Source organism: Artibeus jamaicensis, unplaced genomic scaffold (genome assembly GCF_021234435.1).
Source record: "Artibeus jamaicensis isolate MK-2021 breed Jamaican fruit bat unplaced genomic scaffold, CSHL_Jam_final scaffold_625, whole genome shotgun sequence".
In the NCBI taxonomy this organism is placed as follows: domain Eukaryota; kingdom Metazoa; phylum Chordata; class Mammalia; order Chiroptera; family Phyllostomidae; genus Artibeus; species Artibeus jamaicensis.
In genome coordinates, this window is record NW_026522051.1 from 907,351 (window position 1) to 927,978 (window position 20,628).

General features: G+C 44.4%; 1 protein-coding gene across 7 annotated transcripts in view; it reads right to left on the minus strand.

Moving 5' to 3' along the window:
• DNM3 (dynamin 3) overlaps window positions 1-20,628 on the minus strand; it is a 374,683-nt gene that overhangs the window by 309,545 nt on the left and 44,510 nt on the right. For all 7 annotated transcript variants that reach the window (XM_053659308.1, XM_053659307.1, XM_053659304.1 and 4 more), the window contains exon 2: window positions 11,506-11,579. In XM_053659308.1, the coding sequence (XP_053515283.1) occupies window positions 11,506-11,579 (74 nt within the window). The remainder of the gene's footprint in view (window positions 1-11,505; window positions 11,580-20,628) is intronic.

Below are 20,628 nucleotides of genomic sequence, written 5' to 3' on the forward strand. Positions count from 1 at the left end.
AAAGAACAGGACAGAACATCTACCACCAAGGTCATTACAACTGATGAAGAACCACCAAGTCCCGTTATTTGAACTAAAGACTCAGCAAACAGGAGTCTAGTCGAGTTCACAGTATCTTACAGAGACTTTGACCTTGGGTGTATTATCTAATGTCTTGGGGAATCAGAGGGCCCAGAAACCAAAGCGTGAGTCCCCACCCCCCAAATAAGTGAGTCTTTGTGTACGACTAGGCCACAAACTCAGCGACTGGGTGGAGAGACACACAATGTTTCTAACAGCTTCACCGAGGTATAATTGATGTACAATTGTATTAGACAGGGTTCTCCAGAGAAATGGAACCAACAAGAATCAGAGAGATACAGAGAGAGATGGACCATGACAGACAGGCCCACACGGTCCAGGAGGCTGGAAGTCCCGTCTGTGAGCAGTTTTCCAAAGTGGTTGTCCCGGTTTCTGCCAGACACCACCCGTGGAGACACCGCCTGTTCCTCCACGACCTCCCTGGTCCGCACACTGAGTGCTCAGCCTTCTTCGTGTCAGACACTCCAGTGGGTGTGCGACGACTCCTTCCCGGCTGGAATGGGCTTTTCCCGGTGGACTAAGGATGCCGCACATCTTTTCATGAGCTCATTCACCATCCCTCCTTCTGCCCAGGCTCTCAGCTGCACTCTGCACCCCGCCCCCATGAACTACGGGTCCCAAGTCTGACAGCACTGGCCACTCCTTTAGCTAAACCTAGGTTAACTATTGGCAGGACGATGCGCTGCTTCTATCACCGGTACAACTAGCAATATCTTCCACTACTTAAAATCTATTCTACGACTTCCCGTGTTAATGTTTTACAAACGAAGCAGCTATTCATTTCGTGAAATCAGTAACTTCTTGAGGTCTCCTCATAATCAAAAAAATGAAATGACTTGGGGTTTTTAGTGACTTTAATGCTTTTCTCTTGTAAAAAAATTTTAATAGGTATGAACATTTTCTTTAAGATAAAAATTAGATAAAATATGAGGAAAGTAGCTCTAGTTTTACTTCCTAACCAATCTACTCCAAACATATTACATAATTGAGGAAGTCACATAATACTGAGTTTTTTCAGAACTCTCAAACCCCTGAATACCAGGAAGTAGGACGGTCTTCATAATTGAGCTGTAGTTGATGAATCTTGACCCTAGTACTTCCTCTCTCTGGATGCCGCGCAGGGGCCGCTCGGTGTTCGGGGCAGATTAGCACTGAGGCCTCCGGCTCCTCCAGGAAACTCCTCTGCTGGAGGAAGTGTCTGTGGACGGACAGGGCTCCCTGCAGCACCAGGGACCCGTAGGGCTGTTTCCCTGGACAGCACCTCTTTCAATTACCCCTGTTATCGGGCAAAGAGCTGCCTTCCTTTTCCTCTCCAGAGGTGGTCGCATCAAAGAGAAGCTCATTGAGATGTGAAGTTATACAAAACACGGACACTCTCACCTTGGCTTTGGGCACCGGACAGTCTATCCTGTTACCCTTCCAGGCCTAAACACCCAGGACCCTAAAACATCAAAGGCACAGTTTAACTTGGGCACTTGAATAAAGAAATATCAGAATTCTTCACCCAGCTCATCCTTAAAACATCTCAGTATAAACTTCTACTTTCCTTATCCATTATAAATTAGCACCTTGATTAAAAATTTAGTGAGACTGCTTAAACTGTCAGGTCTGAAGCAATTTACCGATAAAAATTTGCTTGTGTGACGCCCTTAACATTTTTCCAGGTGTTTTCAAATATGTCATTTAATTTACTTCCCTAAAATGTTGAATTTGTTTTATCAGCTGTCAAACAGATTGAAATGCTGTCTGTTTGCTACAAGTAGAGTGCTTTAAAGATTAGTAATAATTTATAAAGCACTTTGAACTTACTGAAGATGGAATTACCTTGAGGGGCTAACCCCGGGCAGAAGTGTAGCTGTGCACACGTAGGGGGTGTGGTTTTTAGGACTTGAAAAAGCGCCTATGCGTTAAAAACAAACAAACAACCTCCCTCCTTCACACATGAAAACCCCACTGTACGGACTGATTTCTATAATGGGAGGCTTTTCACTTCGGGCTGTTAAAATGCAAAGACCTTTGGGATATTAACACTTCAGACTGCATCAGTGAGTGTAAATGAGCTTAGTCAGATGCTCCTAGAAGGGCTCTGGAGGTGGTAAGAGGAAACAAAAAGGCAGGCACCTGGGAGAGATGAGCTGACATACAGAGTGACAATGAACATGATAGAGCATGTTGGGACCAAAAAAAATACAACGCTTAATTATTTTATCTTCGATAAATCTTGAAATTCTAAATAAACACTAAGTAGTTATTGTTATTAATATACCTAAAATTATTATTGATCAGTCTTTGAAAGTAAAGTCAAATGAAAGAGCTCCAATATTTGATGGGAAATACTGATTTTTCGCAGCCTGTTGTCATGAAATTAAAAACGCTTAAGCTACAAGTAATACTTTTTAAAACATCTAGGTCTGGTCAAAGTCCTGATGGGGAAAGGTGCACATGCCTTTCCCCAACGTACAACGCCCAAAGCCCACTCCAATGACTTAATCTAAAAACCGTACAGCGCACATGCTCGCGCATGCGCACACACCCACACACGGGCCATCGTTGACAATTCTTTTGCAACTGAGGCCAAGGCTAGAGCCGTAAAGAGAAGAAATGAGGCCTCAGTCCAAATGCAGCCCCTCCCCCCACAGGAACCACACACCCCGCCCATGGACCACCACGCTGGGCCATCAGAGTCAGAGGCGTCTGTCTGCTCCCTGGTGCTCGGGGTTCCCTGCTGATGGGTGCCATTGAGCGTTGACATCTGTACGCCCCTCACTGACCTAGAGAGATGGCTTTTACCTGAGAAGAGAGAAGGTGCTCCATAACTGTGGAATAAGTATGCTTTCTGCATTTACTTTTAGGAACACCTGAATTTAACAATCTCACTAATATAGGCACAAAATAATTTTAAAATGTATTGAAAAGACTAGCAAGAATTTAGACATCTCAGGAATTATACCTATCTGGCAAATCAAAATACACCTGCATTACACTGAAGTATGTTTATGTTTACGTTGAATCCTGCACCTATACTTGGTCAACAAAAGCCTACGCAGAGTCTCATGCGGACATTGGACATAGGGATGGCTATAACAAAATGGAACATTAAAATAATGGAACAGTTAGATATATGACATACGTCAAGGAAAAGGGGTTCTGATGAGGAATGAGAGGGACAATGGCACATGGATATTTAAGATGAGAAATCAGAATTGACATGCCTTAAATTTGAGACCCTCCAAAGGACTGAGACTCTCCAACTGCTTTTGACGTGTGGTTCGTAAATCACATTACTGGTAAAGTAATGTGATTGTTACATTAGTAACATGGTAAAGTATTGCATGACCCCAAATTCCTATCTAACAGAATCATAAAAACTGAAGTTAAGTGAGAGAGGCAATTCCATCCAGGTCTGTTACTTATGTGGAGGTATAAAAATAGGTCTTTTAAAATATTGGACAAAATGAGAGTGACAGAAGGACCAGTGATAAAGCAGCGTCTGCAGGACACAAACTGGCAACTTCTCTGTTGTGTTATGCACTTCGGCCATTCAAAGTGTTATGAGTGACTGACTGAATGAATGAATGAATGAATGCAAAAGCATGAGGATCAGAATCCACCCAACAGATACACTTTGGGAAAACAGTAAGAAGAAATTCCTGCAGGCTTGCAGGAGACTGTTAATATTAAACTAACATCATCACTTGAAAAATACTTAATGTGAATTTAGGTCCCTTTATAAAATAAGCACTTTGGTTAATAAATAACCATCTTATAAACCAGCAGAGTAGCTCAACTATGGTCTGTTTGTATAACAGAAAAACCAGTTTCGTAACTTCGTAGGCAACAGCATTCAACAGATGAGATAAAACCCATCCTGACCTGCTGGTCAAGTGGGTACTGACGTCAAGGTTTCATGAAGAGTGAGGATGCAGGCTGCATCAGTGGGAAGGATAAGGCCTGCCCCACAGAGGAGGAGAAGGCAGAGAGACGCGCTTCGGATCACTGCCAGTCACCCAACACCTGTGATCTACGATTTCCGTTGTTAGAGGCCCACAGGGAAGCAATGAGAGAGGAAGGGGAAGGTAAGTAGTGATTGTTAGTTGACTACAGCCGTGGGCGTGATGAGAAACGAGGCTACTCATTTTCTTACAATAAAAGTCACACCTTCTCCACTCCGATCTAAATAGACATTAACAACTCTACAGCTTATCTTTTCATCCTCTTTAATATCAATTATGTCAAGACGATCCTTTTTTTTTTAAATGGGACTGCGAATAGGAAAGAGAAGTCCCAAAATTAAGGAACTGCTATGCCCTTCCCACCCCACTGCTTTAAGCAGACACAATTCTGAAGCAGACATTAGATGGACAAAAAAACAGACGTAGGAGTTCCAAGGTCAGAAAACTATAATTTTTGAACTGGAAACTCAAGGCAGAAAAAAGTTTCAATACCTTCTCAAAAAAAAAATAGACACAAACAAATTACCACCAATTCAAGTCATCTTAACCTCACAATCGGGAGTGGTAATTCTATTGAGAGTAGTGTTTCTTCATTTTCTTTGAGGAGAAATACACTACCTTTAATTAAGCCATTTCCCTCCTAAATGGAAATGCGCGTGGTGTCAGAGGGCAGTCATCTGACTGTGAAAAACTAAAATTCGGCTCACGCTTGTTTAGAATAGTAGCTCTTCGACTTTTCTCAGGATTTGGAGAGTTGGGCAGAAATTGCTCTGGACTTCATGTTGGAAGGTCCACGGTTGAGCAACTGGAAAGCCTAAATCTATTCATAAATGTGTGCTCAGTCTTTAAGCTAAGAAGAAAACAGCAACAAAAGAAAAGAGGTAAATATAACAGTTTCAGAATATTGTTGAAAGAAAGAAGAAGAAAAGAAAGATGGAAGGAAGGGAGGGAGGGAGGAAGACAAGCGGGATTTCCTGAGTCATGCATGCATTAAAACAGCAGCGACCTGACAAACACATGATGGATTCACGGCAGCCTGGATGAGAGTTGCAGACGGCACAAACTACCTTTTCCCCCTCGGACACAAGTTTTACAAGAATCCTAAAAGACAAAAACCATTTGACCACCCAATGAAATAGGCTATAAATGTGGAAATACTTGGACAAGGTCTTACCTTAATACATGTACACAGCCTCTGCATCTCTATCCATTTAACAAGAAAGTTGTCCCTTCTAGGACCTCTGGAAGTTCAGTTATTTGTGACATTGTATCCAATCACCAAGGAATCATAACCCCAATCATCCTCCAGAAAGACGATCCCTTCTGTGCTGGTGACTCTCAAATTTCCTGGAAACCCCCAAAACCCACTTTCCGGCTCCCCCATCTCATGTATTCTAACGTAGTGTTGCTGGTTACACTTCCCTTGATTAAAATTATGCACTTGGTAGCTGTGTGACATTCTAAGGGGTCTGTGGGGATGCCTGGAATGTACTGGGAATCAAGGAGGGGAACCCAGGCCTGAGAGAGGAGCAGGTGCGTACTGGCTGGTACAGAGGTTTCGCCTGGATGGCTTTCCCTCAGCCTGGGAGGGACATGAGTCGTGTAACAAGGAAACGAGGTGTTCCAGGATGTCAGCCTCCGCTAGTCTGTGCAGACCCTCAGATACACATACATCAAATCACTGCACTGTACACCTCACACTTACACAATGTCATGCATTACTTATATCTAAATAAAGCTGGCGGTCAAAGCTCGGACCTGCTGGAAGGCTCCCTCAGCAAACATCTGGACAATTTTTTAAATGATAGGTAATTTCTCAACTGAAGGAGCCTTAAAAAGAAGAAGAAAAGGAAAGAAAACAGTGAGAGAATTAGATCAATCGGTTATAAGTGAGTCTCATGGTGTGACTGGAAGACCCACGGCTTTAAAGAACCTTTCATCTGGCAGTAGCTCTTTCAAACGCAGCAGCCTGGGCCCTCCGGAACACCCACAGAATCACAGCTTCTGCGAAGGACGCCCAGGAATCCTCAGGACTCTTACGCACACGGACATTTCTAAATAACTATATTCGGGGGACTCTGCACTACGCATCTGTGGCTGGTGTGGTAACCTGCCCACGGATGGAGGGCAATTGGGAGCCAGCACGAGCAGAACAAGGTCACAGCTGCATCTGTGGCTGGAGTGGTAACCTGCCCGTGGAAGGAGGGCAATCGGGAGCCAACACTGGAGCAGAACAAGGTCACAGCTGAGGTTAAGAAGGAATGTTTTCAGAATCACGCTGGTTTTTTACCCTGAGGTTAACTTGTAACAATGGAAAGAAAATAAACATTTAGTCGTCTGCAAAAACAGACTATCACACTGAAATATCAATTTTAATTAAATTCAGGTATGTAAATGTAAAACAAAATGAGATGTGTGGTTTTAAAATATTTCCAGTGTTGTTGTTCAAAATAAGACAATGGTGTTTCACTAGCATGCCTCGGTCTAACTTAGGAAAGTAGAAAACAACTCCCCGTCACCGTCTGTAAATCAGCGTTTAAAGTCTAAGTCTCACCTGTGATGAGGTGACGTTTTTCTCTAGGACTCCCCTGACTGCTGCAGGAGGGAGCAATCTCCTCCAAGGCCCCACCAGGACCCCCAGGGCCTGAAGACTTAGCCCAGGGTGCAGCCCCTCACTCAGAACCCAGAGACTCACCACCTTCTCGAGCTTCGCGGCTCCTCAGACCCGCTGCCGCGGCCCTGTCTCCGCCCCAAACTGGGAGGCACCTGGTGGCTCCAAAGCAGGTCCCCTGACCCTGAGCATCTTCACTGAAACGGTCACTCACTGCAACTCCCACCAATGAGCCGAAGCACAAGTAGTAACAGTACTGGAACTGAGTCAAGTCTCGTGCCATCTTTAAAACATGACACGGGTTATGTGGTACAGTCAATCGATCCAAATGTGGGAACTCAAATGCTGATTAATCAACAGTATATTTGATGTGTGTGAAAGACAGAAGCAGCAAGGAAAGCTTTCACGAAAAAAAAAAACTTGTCATTTGAACAATTACCTTCAATTTACCCATTCTGCAAGTTCTGGCTTTTAATATCTTCGGTTCTTACACTTCTGTCATTGACATAAAGGAGAGGGAGGCAGTAAAAGAGCGTTCAGAGAAACGTTTTAAGACGGGAAATTTCTCCAGGAGACAAAACCATCTGTCCTGCCCCCCCGCCTCCGGGCTTCACTTCTGTGAGTCCTTAACGGTAACTTTTAATGCGAAGAGTGACTTGGACTCTGATGTCTTAAAAAGCCACCTCTCCTCCTTGTGGGGGAGGGCATATCACATTCCCAACAGATCGCTTCTTGAAGCAGTGACAGCATCAATATGCTCGGGGGTTCGCCAAAAAGAGTGCACACAAGCCACCCTTGGGTTCTCAGTCCGACACGTCACTCAGCCGGCAGACAGTGAGGTCAAGTGCAAAGCAGAAGGGAGCTGGGTGGTGCTGCTAAGTGCTGGAGAGAGGCAGCCTAAAGGGCAAAGCGCCCGGCTGTGCAGTTTCCGTGGTGTGAATACTCCCACCGTGACCGACTTCAAGCTGCCACCACGATGTCCCAGAACATGGAGGTGGGACAACAGACGCACCATCCAGTCTATAGGTGGAGGGTCCCCTTGTTTTTGAACTGCGGTCCTTGCCTGACCCCTCAGCACGGCTCTGGTCCAGCTCCTGTGCCCTGAGCAATACCTTCAGAATCCCGTTGCTGGGTCCAAAGCACCGTGACCGTATCACTTACAAACGTCACCTTCATTAGTAAAACAGAGGTGGTGATTTTCCCCACCTTCCTCACAACACTGTGTGCGATCTCGCAATGCTCTTCTGTACTAAGGACTGAATGTCCTAAAACAACGCATCTGCAATAAGCTGTGGAGCCTGTAAGTATCTTTTTGACTTGGTTTAGCCATTAAAACAGCATCAAGTAGAGACGAAGCAGCTGAATATGACTGACTGGACATGATGGTGGAAACTAGAGGATAACTATGAATTACCCAACCTCTGTGTTTGCTATTCATATTTATAATCCATTTCCATAAAAACATAAAATACAGAGTGCCTCTTGCAAGTATAAAGCAAGTAGTTTGAGTTTCCTGTTTTAAAAACGCAACACTAACAGCGTCAGAAAGATACCAGTAACCATCCCCGCCCTGACAAACAGCGTGGCCTTGGACAAACCACTTAACCTTGCTGAGGCTCTCTTTCTAAAATGGGAATCATAGTATCTATCTCAGAAGATTCTTATAAAGTGTAAATGAAAATACCTTCAAAGCCCTCGATTCTGATATACAATTAATGACCAACAGAAATGGCAGCCACTCATCATCGTTAACTCCAGAGTGACCGCCCTGTGACAAGCAATCCTTTTATCAGAGTGTCTAGGGTTTGGGCAGGAAAACCTCTGCATCAGAACACTGAGTGTCCGCATGGCTGGGAACAGTCTCTATGCGCCCGGACAGCCCATGTCTCTTGACCCGGTGTCACCACTGCTCAGGTTGACCCCGCCCGGGCTCCCCCTGCCCCGGCTGCCGTCTCTGAACCCCCGATGCTAACACATAACGCTTTGGAAAAAGGCAGGCTAGCAGCCCACCTCAACTGGAAACAGAAACTAAAACACATCATTTAAGAGTGTTGAAAGGTAACAGAAGAAAGTCAAGAGACAGAGTTTGTCTGTGTTGTGCTCACTAGTATTGCCTTTACTTGATAACCCAACAACCATAGTTAGATGTATAGATAGAGAAAGAAAATATAAATAACCTAGATAAATTAGTGGAATTATTTTAACAGTCCAGTAAAAGAATGAGTTACTATAATCAGGTATAACTTACAAACTCAGGGATGCTTAAACAAGAAATCTATACATGTAAGGGTAGTCGAGACAAAGAGTTTCTTAAACGGTCATCTCAATAAATGCCAAAATAGACCCTGGCTGGTGTTGGCTCAGTGGATTGAGTGCCAGCCTGCAAACTGCAGGGTTGCTGGTTTGATTCCCAGTCAGGGCACATGCCTGGATTGTGGGCCAGATCTCCAGTAGGGGGCAAGTGAGAGGCAACCACACACTGATGTTTCCCTCCCTTTCTCCCTCCCATCCCCTCTGTCTAAAGATAAATAAATAAAATCTTTTTAAGAATTGCCAAAATGGTATTCAACAATATTATGTATCCATTTATTAGACTTTAAAATTGTTTAAAGGTTAGGAATGAAGTAGTTCTTTACCAGGAAAAACAAACAGTAACTATTATATAAGGAAGAAGCATGTGCAGTACCTTCTGAAAACGTAACATGCTGGAGAGTGTTTCCCACGTCCACACTCACCCAAACTGCCCCCCCACCATGCAAAGGAGATGATTCCTATTCTGGGCAACGAGTCTCTTTTCTCAGCCATCTCAGGATGTGCCTGGCAAGTATTTGCTGAATACATTAAGAAATGCAGATGAAATGACTATATAATTAAAATACCCAAGGGAAGCAATAAAAAATATTTTCATCTGTCAAAAGTAAAGTTAGAGGGTTAATTTTTAAAAATCAAAAGTAAAAAGAGCAATGAGAAATTAGAAAATGTAATGGGGGGAAAATCCTATTCAAATCACAAGAGCAACAAAAAATAAATGTGAATACCCTCACCAGAAATGCACAGACACTATTGTAAAGACCATCACGAATTCTGCTAAAAAACACAGAGAAGATTTAAGCAGACGAAAGGATGGGGTGTGGTCCCAGGATTGGAAAAAAATTATAAGTATTTTAAAGATATCTACTGGGATTATATCCTAAGGACCCTAAAACACCAATCCAAAAGAACCTATACACCCCAATGTTCATAGCAGCACAATTTACAATAGCCAAGAGCTAGAAGCAACCTAGGTGCTCGTCAGTAAATGAATGGATCAAAAAACTATGGTACATTCACACAATGGAATTCTATGCAGCAGAAAGAAAGAAGGAGCTACTACTACCCTTTGCAACAGCACGGATGGAACTGGAAAGCATTATGCTGAGTGAAATAAGCCACACGGTAAAAGACAAATACCATATGATCTCACCTTTAACAGGAAGCTAAACAACAAAACAAACAAGCAAGCAAAATATAACCAAAGACACTGAAATACAGAATAGGGGGGCAGTGACCAGAGGGGAGAGGGGAGGGAATTTCAGGGGAAAAGGGGAAGGATTTACAGGAACAAGTATAAAGGACACATGGACAACAACTAAGGGGGGTGGAAATGGGAGGGAGGTGGGGAGCACTGGGGGAGGTGCGCTGGGATGGGAGTAAAAGACAGAAAACTGTACTTGAACAATAATTAAATTAAAAATTATATAAAAAATAAAAATAAAGATATCAGTTATTCTCTAATAAACCTAGAGATTTAAAATGGAATCTTCGTGTGGCAAATCTTCTTTGCCACACAAAGAAGAAAGAATCCCTGAGTAGAAGAGAGTCATGGCAGGAGGACAAGGCCCTGACAGATAGAGAGCAGAGCAAATCATAAACCCTTGAAAGTAAAACTGTGGTATTGGCACAATAAAAACAGAAAAAAATTTCAGAAATACACTGTGGTAGAAATGTAATAAAAGATAAAGGAGACTAGGAAAAAATGTTTCAGCATACATGAAACTTCATTTCAGATAAATAAAGCCCTGAAAAAGTACAAGGAAGAAAATAGTGGTAAGCATTTATCTTCTGTTAAATGTATTTTACGACCATGAAGAGTGAAACTTCTGTGCATTGAATAATGACATAAGCGGATGATAAATTGCCAGAAGGACAGGGGCTCTGCCCCAATCACTGCTGCATCTCTGGAGCTGTGAAAAGTGGCTGGTTCCAGCCAGTTCACAAGAGAAGAAATGTAGACACCAAACAAACAAAAAAAATTTCAACATCACCAGTTGCTAAGAAACAGAAACGAAAATAAAGTTCATTCACCTGCCACATCATCACTGTGTAGCGTTAAGGGGGGCAAGCACACAGCCCATGAAGAGTGGATGCAGATACGGATGTTAACATAGGTACAGACACACATACATACGGATGCATACAGATATTGGACAGATGTTGAACTGTTACTTTAAAAAAGTTCCCGAACACACACAGACACAGGAAGGAAGTATACCCAAGAGGTATTAGTGGTCACGTTGTCCTGTACAGTTATATGAATTAATTATAATAACATTATTTTCTAGACATAATTATGATACAATATTATTTTCTAGGTATATAAAATCTATATGCAAATCTATATGTAATCTATATTTAATTCCCTTTCATGTAATCAAAGGGATTAAAAGAACGATGAAGGACAAAGCACTTGGAGAGAGATACAGGCAGCTGCCCACAGTGAAGTGGTCGCAGAAACATTTCTGTGGCTACAACCCAGCTCCCAGGAACAAGGCAGCAGGGACACGAGAGGCCGCCCAGGTGGCAAACATCCTCACTCCTTACCTGCTTTGGAAGTCACCAGCTGTAGTACAAGAGGCCGCCTGGTTACGATGCCTGACCCTCGAGGGAGAAAGTCCCTAAAAAAAGAAGAAGAAATAGATTAAGGCATTAAAGAACTCTGATGACCTGTAAATTCACAAGTCAAGTTCCACAATAATTCTCCTAATTCCCAGCTTTTCGATGCTCTGCATGTCTAAAGCATGCTTATAAAGGAAGCATTTGCAAAAAGAAAAGTAAATAAAGGGGGCGGCATTGGCCAGTGCACATTAACTCGCGTGTTCTGTGCTCGTGACCTTGCTGGAGCACACTCACTCAGACAGCTGGAGTTAATAAAAGTTTGCATTAAATCACTGTATGCTGTCCATTAATTCCCACTGTCAGAGAATGAGCATTAACAAAAGCATCTGATGCGGAACTTAATCCTTAAATTCTTTTGGACAATTAAAAAAATGCAGTGCTCCACCCAACTTCTAGATCAATGTTAATCCATCAAACACAGACCATTACTAAAGGGATGCTAGATTGTATCTTCTAAACACCCTGAAATGTTTCTCCAATGAAGGTCACATACAAAATGTGGGATCAAGGGGAGATAAATATTGTGTATGCAGAAAGTAACAGCAAAAATAAATACACTGTAATGTGAGTTTGATTTGTTCTCAAGCCTGACAAATGGGAGTTTTTCATAAATAAGGACTGTGTTTAAATGGCATACATGCACCAGATAAGAGAACTGCGGTGAGGAAGGCATTACATAATCCCATCTGCAGTGCGGCATAAATCACACTGATTCTGCAGTGTCAAAGACGGCACCGACCTGCCTGTGACGCAATTGTTAAGACTGTTTGACCCATTCGGAATGCCTCACCACTCTGAGAAAAATCGTCCTTTTAAACATCACAGGATTCTATTCAAAATAAATCTCTGACTCCATGCTACTGTTTTCACCAAAAAAAAGTGGTTTCCAGACCACCAGAAGTGTTCTAACCATAGGTGCCCACCACCCATCCCGAACCGACAGCCGCAGAATGTCCGCAGAAGGTGGGCAGCCTCTGGACCCTTTCATAGGTTCAGGGGGCAGGAGGCGGGGCACTGCGGACCCTGCACTGAGGAAGATGATGAAGACCTGGACCCAGAAAACCACGAAAGACGGGGACAGATGAACTACACCGGAGTTCTGGAAACAGAGACCGGTATTCTCCTTTGGAAAATATCGGAATACATACAATTTAACAGTCTTTAAATGTTCTCCACGATCCATGTTAGAATATTTGCTAGATTGGATGGTTTCAATGATCATTTTAAACTGAATCAAAACCAACAGAGCATCTACTCTGTGCCTAGAGCCAAAAAAGAAATTAATTGGATAATCAAATGGATACAAAAAAAAAAAGAAAACAAAACTCCAAAATGAACAATTGGGGGCATCTGTTTTGAGCTATTAGGACCACGGATGAGGTTTCAGGATGTGTTCATGCCAACAAGAAATACACAGATCTTATGCCATTTAATGAATCAATAAAATATTTTCTTTTAAAAAAGGAAGGGGTGTATAGAAGAAGGGAGGGAGGGAGGGAGGGAGGGAGGGAGGAAGAAAAGAGGTTTAGTTACTCAATACCTTTGAGCCAGGACCTCTTTCATCCCGTGCTTATGACCATATATTTATAATCCCTTTGAACATCATTAAAGCAAAACAGAACATAACCAACATTGTCAATAGCAAATAACCACCAGGTGTTCGGCTGACGAGAAAACCCACGGATACCTCTAATTCTTTGTTTTTTATTAAGCACACAGGATTTTGCAGTAAGAGGAGTAAACAGACTCAGATATCCAGGCCCGTTCTTACTACTTCACAGTTACCGACCCCTCCATGGTTCTCATTAGTTCTCCCAAAGTCACCAGATTGGTAACCGAATCTTGCCGTGTGGAAGTCTCCCCGGACTTCACGGGACTATCCCAAGTGCAACAAAACACGGGAGACAGTCTCTCTCTCGTGAAGAGGGAGGGGCTCGTCTGGCCCCTGGAGAGAGATGCTGGTGGCCGGACCACCTGCAGGTGACCACACGCCCAACACCAGCCGGCTGTGAGCGGGGAGGGTGACCCCCCGAGGACACAGAGAGAGCTGGCGAGGTCTCCCGGCCCAGCCCTGAGGGGGCGGGATTCTCCTTCAACCTCCGTTTGTTTCTTTTGCTACTCAGCCAATCAAAGAAAATACAACATATGGCAAATTTTTAAAAACCCCACACATCATAGGGAAAAAAAGTAGTGCTATTACTATTATTATTGCTATAGTAGCCATAGTATGTTTTCCAAGACAGTGAAGCATTAGCTTGTCTAAAAAACTAAGTCTCTGCATCTGACATTTTAGCATTTCATGAATGGGGTTTGGAGGTGAGGGCACTCAGACCTCTGGTGTGGAAGGTCCCACCCTCATTCCCGCCCAGTCCACAGGGAGCCAAGGCCCAGCACAAACAGTCATGAATAATTCAGTCACCCCTGAGTGCCATCGACCGTCTGAATTGCATTATTTTCTGAGTAAAGGTGGTTGGTTTTCTCCCGTAAGTGCATATTATGGGAAAATGACTTTGCTGAATTACTGCAGAAAATCATGCCTGTGCCTTTAGTACGACTTTGGACTTAAACCACATATATTTTTTGCTTGTGGTCTAATACATATATACGAAAAGGAAATCTGCCTGCCATTTTCCTCCGATGAGGATCTTTCGGGTAAAGAGAGAGAACGGGAACCTGAAGGCCGACCGTTATTAAATGGGCTCCGGCCTGTCGCCCGAAGGCCTGATTCACGAGCGGATGCGCAGATGCTGAGGCAGGGTAGGTGCCTGTCTCTCTGGGCCACGTAGCAGCCACAGCTCGGCACTGCCCTTCTCGCTCCACGCACCTCAAAAACGGCATTCATCTGCACAGTCTTTTTTTTTTTAATTTTGGTGGGGCGGGGGGAAGGAGAGAGAAAGAAACATCAATTTGTTATCCCACTTATTCATTCGTTCACTGGTCGTTTCTTGTATGTGTCCTGACCAGGGATCGAACCCACAACCTTGACGTATTGGGATGATGCTCCAACCAACTGAGCTACCTGGCCAGGGCGATCTGCACAGTCTTAATAACTGATCTGCAGGCAATGCCAATGCTCCTTCATGGTTTCCTGACTCCTGCATGATAAAGAGAGAACAATTCTCAGGCTTTGGTCTAAGAACCATCTCGATGGTATACCCTCTTGACTCTTCCGGAAACATAGTTACCAAGATATATCATTACTGCTCCACTAGGAAATGACTGACCTTTGGGAGCCTAAAATCCGGGGGCACGTTGGCTGAAGCAACAACACTAAAAGGAATCTCCCCTCTCCCGCAAAGAAGGCAACTACCAAGGCATTTCTTCGATATAGATATAAATGATCATTAACCAGATAATCTGTTCAAGAAATAAACATTTAACATCTGCCCTTGCCTAACACAAGAGGGAGAAATCATACTCTCTAAGAAGTTAATCCGTGTAGCTGAGTCATTCCGAGACAGACAAACTTTGTCTAGGAGGAAAATGACATGCAAATGATTAGAGCGAAGGGGACAGGTCCGCGGACTAAGTTCCTGAGGCAGTGACCCAGGACGGAGTAAGCTCTTCTGCTTGGGGACGAGCGCGAGAGAGACCACCTCAGTGAGACACAGGCAGGAGACATCCCCCGGGGGATCCGGATGTGCTAACGTGGAGTGTGAAGGAACCCAAGACCACTGAGGGGAGGAAGGCGGTGGGGCAGAGTCTGGAGAAGGGAGAGGAGGCCTTCGCTTGGGTTCCGTTTTGCTTTATTTTTTCTGTGGGAACAAGAAGGCACTGATGGGTTTTAAGTGATCAGATTTGCATTTTAGAAAAATCACTGGGGGATGATATAAAGAATGTCACACACAAAAAAGGGAAAGACAAAAAAACAGATGAATCAGGGTCACTGAGGAAGAAGAGAAGGTTAGGTCCAAGGCAGTCCCAGTGGAAATGGAGAAGACAGAGAGAATAGACAACTGACGGGACTTCCTGAGCCCCTGATGTGGGATGAAATGACGTGGCGGGGATGGGATCGGTCTCACATTTCTGGTGTGGGTAGCTGGTTAAACTCAGGGTGCCATCAGCCAGAACAGGAAGTGCAGGGAGACCCGATTATAGCTGATACTTATATGGTGTTTACCACCAGTCAGGCACATTCTTAGTTGATCCTCATAAAAACACCCCGAGGTTGGGGCTACTGTGATGCTCACTTTGCAGATGAGAAAACAGGCACAGGAAGGTCACGTAAGTTTCTCAAGGTCACAAAGCTAGTAAGTGACAGATCCAGGGCTCAAACCTGGAGAGGCAACTCTAGCATTTGTGCCCTTGACCATTAGATTATACTACATAGTAAAAGAAATTGGGGGAGAGGATGAGGGAATATATTTGGATGCGCTGATCTTTAGGTGTCTGGTGAGTATCCGGATGAAGACAAGCACACAGTGAGACCGAGCAGCTGGAACTCAGGAGAGCAGTCCTGTCTGGAGATCTAGCTGACAGCCATCAACGCAGCAGAAAGTTCAAGTTGACAGTCATCAGTGCAGCAGAAAGTTGAGGCCGAGAGAAGAGCAGGAACAGGGAGGAGGGGGGTGATGGGTATGACTCTAAAGATGCCAACACAACACCAATGCTGGGAAAGCAGACCTGAGAGACTGGGGAGTGGCCCCCAGGGAGATAAGCCAAGCAGAGAAGTCGGAGGCATCCCCTCGGTCACGCCGGCCTCTCAGACCCCATCTCTACATTCGACTCCTTATCTCTATCCAACAACTTTCTCCTGCCTCATTCTCCATCGTAACCCACATCCTCAGCATCCGTACATGTCGGCCGAGCCCCTGGGGCTCATCCACCCTCCACCTCCCTCTGTCTGCAGGCTCCAAATTAGCTACCAAGTCCTGCTGATTCTCCCTTCTTAACATCTCCTAAAAGCATCCTCCCTTCTCTACTTCAATCACTACTCCCAGTACCAACAACTCTCCCATAGATTAACAACAGCCCTGGCTGGTATGGCTCAGTGGATTGAGCAGCGACCTGCAAACCAAAGGGTCAACAGTTCGATTCCCCGTCAGGGCACGTGCCTGGCTTTCGGGCCAGGTCCCCACTGGGAGGGGGACGGGGGGTGAGAGGCCACCACATATTGATGTTTCTCTCCCTCTCTCTCTCCCTTCCTTCCCTCTCTCTAAAAATAAATAAATAAAAATTTAAAATACAAAACAAGCTCCCAGTTAACTTCCCTGCACCCGGTCTGAACACCCCGCAATTAAATCACAGTGACTAAAGTCCCGCCACACCCTTCCCAGGCTCTAAATCACTCAGTAACTCTTCACCGTCTAGCACAGAATCCAGAGAGACAGTGAGCAAGAGAGAAAGAGAGAGAGAGAAACACAGACAAGTCACTGCCGCACGCTGCCCGCCCCCTGTGCCATGAAGCACAGGGGTCACGCACGCCCCACATGGAACACAACGGCGCTGTAAATGGCTCCGTGTTGGCGTGTCCTCGCCCCTCTCCCCACAGCTCTGCCAAGCATTGCCGCGCCGCTTTAATTGCTGAGGGAAGTGATTATGCCAAAATCAACAGATTTAATTGGAAATTTTCCACTGCGGTTTTCTCCTTTCCCCTGCACTCTTGGCCCAGAGTAAGTATATTAGCACTTACAGACTTGTAAAAGAGCACATTTTGTTGCTATCAGTTACTCCATAATTCGAAGTATTCAATTAAGTACCAGCATTATGTCATTTGAAAAACATAGTTACAAATCCGATCGCAGGAAACATGGTGCTTTTATTATTATTTTTTAACTAACATCTAAGAAATTTCAATGTTTACCTTTTATTCACAAAACAAAATTTCTAAGCAACAGGGTTTCATTGACTAATTAATCAATAGTTAATGTTCCCACTGCAACATTCAAAAACACAAAAGTTTCTAAGTCACAGGTTTGTAAACTGAATGAAGAAGCTGACAATTACCATGTGTTCAACCCACCAGGAAACTCCCTTGGGAACTTAATGCCTCCATCTTTAATCATTTTATTTGCTTGTTCACAGAGCCAGTTTGTCAAGAATTAAAGCAGCAGATTAATGAGTCGCAGTAGAAAGCAGAGGCTCCTGGCGGACACTCTGTTCCAACCACACGCTGCACTTCGCTCTGCAGAGATGCGATGCAGATGCGTACAAAATGCCCTGTACCACAGGGACCGCTAGTACCTGCCTGGCACCCGTTTCCCCTTATTTCTTAGTAACAGAAGCCCGATTCTATCGGGTGTGGCAATGTGCCCGACTTTGAATAATAAATGGACCAACAAATCTACATTTCCCGGCCTCTTTTGCAAATGGGGTGTCCACGTGACTAAGTTTCGGTCAGTAAGGTCATTCCAGCTTGTTGAGTGACGTGAAGGGTCTGGTGTAGCTGCTGTGTACCTTTTGCCCGTCCCCCTTCCCCTCGTCGCTCGTTCAGAGCTGCAACAACAGTCGTAAACCGCAGGCGACCTGGAAGGTGGGAGCTCTGGGCTGAGGACAGCAGAGCAGAGAGAAACCAGTGTCTAGGACAGAGGTGGCGTGGAGTCTCCAGCCCGCACCAAGAAAGAGAGAAAGACGAAGGCACACCATGCTCTGGGACACTGTGCCCCGGCCTTCTTTCCTTAGGGCCCCCTGAGGAACCTCATGAGATGTTTTCCCCATTACATTTCTCTCTATTAAGTTTATTTACATAGATACACTGTGTGTGAGTACCGTATGTATATCTGTGCTTTATACATAACAGAGTAAGGTTTTTTGCCTTCCCAAGAATCAATTTTTGCGGGTGCTGAGCACTCAGCCCTACCCATCATCCCTTCCTGAAGGGTCTCTGTATGCAGAAAGGACGAGGCCAGGTGGCTTTTGCTTTAAACCCTGATGCAACCCCTTCCCAGCCCTGGAGACATGGGCTGGACCGCAGGGAACCCTTTGGCTGAGTTGAGAGGCAGGCTGGAGGTCAGTACTAATGAGGCTGAAAAGCCCCCCTTGCCCCTTTTCATGGGGATGCACAAGAAGGCTTTTTGGCACCACTGTGACAAGAAAAGGCCCGAGTGGAAGACCACCCGGTTAGGAGAAGCAGGGGAGAGGAGGGCGTGGCCAGCCCTTCCCTACTGAGGGCTGACCGGGAGAACGGCTGGGAGATTACTGTCCTTGGTGCTGAACGTCTGTGACCGGTTCCCTGGGGGGCGGGGGCCACGAGGGAAGAGCAGGTGCTCTTCCACTTTCACTTTTTCTAAGGGGCTGGAAAAAAATGTAGGTATTTATTTGGACGCCAGAAAAGGATAGGTTAGTTTCCCCACTAAAACAGAACACAGAGCCAGGGCCACCCTCTATATTTTAAAAGATTGGGAATGTGAACTTCTAAGTATGAAGGAGGGACTTGAGCGGATCTTTCGATCCCACTCCTCCTTAGCATTCTAGAAGCCTCATCCACTATTCCCCCATGTGAGCCTCCGAGTGACCCCGCACTAATCTCAGACTCTGTGTTGACTCCTGTACCACCCAAGCCCTGCCCCAGCGCACCTTTCCTTCCCCACCTGGACCTGGAAGGCAGGATGTCGGCACAGTGTTCTGTGGGAAGCATCTCCTCACGTGCAAGTATGTGGAGATGTTCCTCCTCTTTGTTCCGAGGTACCAGGAACCAGCCACTGCCCCGCCCCTGGACAAGTCCCTTGGGACAGGGACCTCATTCCTGTAAGGCCAGCGCTGGGCACAGCACCTGACAAAGAGGATGCTCGGTGGGGCCTGGGTGAGTGACTGAAGTCAGCATTCTAGGAATTAAAGGGAAATCTATTGCAAAGATACATTTTAAAAGATGATTTTTTAAAATAAATATGCAAACATAATTTAAAATATAGGTATCATATGTGTCCTATTATTTTCTTATCACAAGTGAATTTTTTGTTTATTTAATTGATTTTTTCCTGTGATCATATACCACTCTGACTATGGAAATTTAAAAAGAAATAAAAAAGGAAAATCTCTCAATAGCTAATAGATGATATACACAAATGTGTGTATATAATATGCATGTATATGTGTGTAATTACATAATGTGTTTATAATATATGTATATAGCATGTGTATTTATGTGTGTGCAACATGTATTTGTGTGTGGCAGGTATGCATATATAATTAATATGTATTATGGGTATACACATATGTATGTTTTGTGTACGCATGTAAAATATTTTAACTATCCTATTACAGTTGTCCCACTTCCCCCCGTCATTCCCCTCCACCCTACATACCCTCTCCCACCCACATTCCCCCCTACAGTTCATGTCCATGGGTCAGAAGTTCTTTAGCTTCTACATTTCCCATACTATTCTTGCCCTCCCCGTCTATTTTCTACCTAACATCTATGCTACTTATTCTCTATACCTTCTCCCCCCTTCACCTCCTCCCACTCACCTGTTGCTAACCCTCCATGTGTTCTCCATTTCTGTGGTTCTGTTCCTGTTCTAGTTGTTTGCTTAGCTTGTTTTTTTTGTTTGTTTTAGGTGTGATTGTTAATAATTGTGAGTTTGCTGCCATTTTACTATACATGTTTTTTATCTTCTTTTTCTTAGATAAGCCCCTTTAACATTTCATATAATAAGGGCTTGGTGATAATGAACTCCTTGAACTTGACCTTATCTGAGAAGCACTTTATCTGCCCTTTCATTATAAATGAAAACTTTGCTGGATAGAGCAATCTTGGATGTAGGTCCTTGCCCTTCATGACTTGGAATACTTCTTTCCAGCCCCTTCTGGTTTGCAAGGTCTCTTTTGAGAACTCAGCTGACAGTCTGATAGGAACTCCTTTGTAGGTGACTATCTCCTTATCTCTTGCTGCTCCTAGGATTCTCTTCTTCATTTTAATCTTGGCTAATGTAATTATCATGTGCCTTGATATGTTCCTTCTTGGGTCCAACTTCTTCGGGACTCTCTGAGCTTCCTGGATTTCCTGGAAGTCTATTTCCTTTGCCAGATTGGGGAAGTTCTGTACTATTTGTTCAAATAACTTTTTCACTTGTTGCTCTTCCTCTTCCCCTTCTGGCACCCCTATAATTC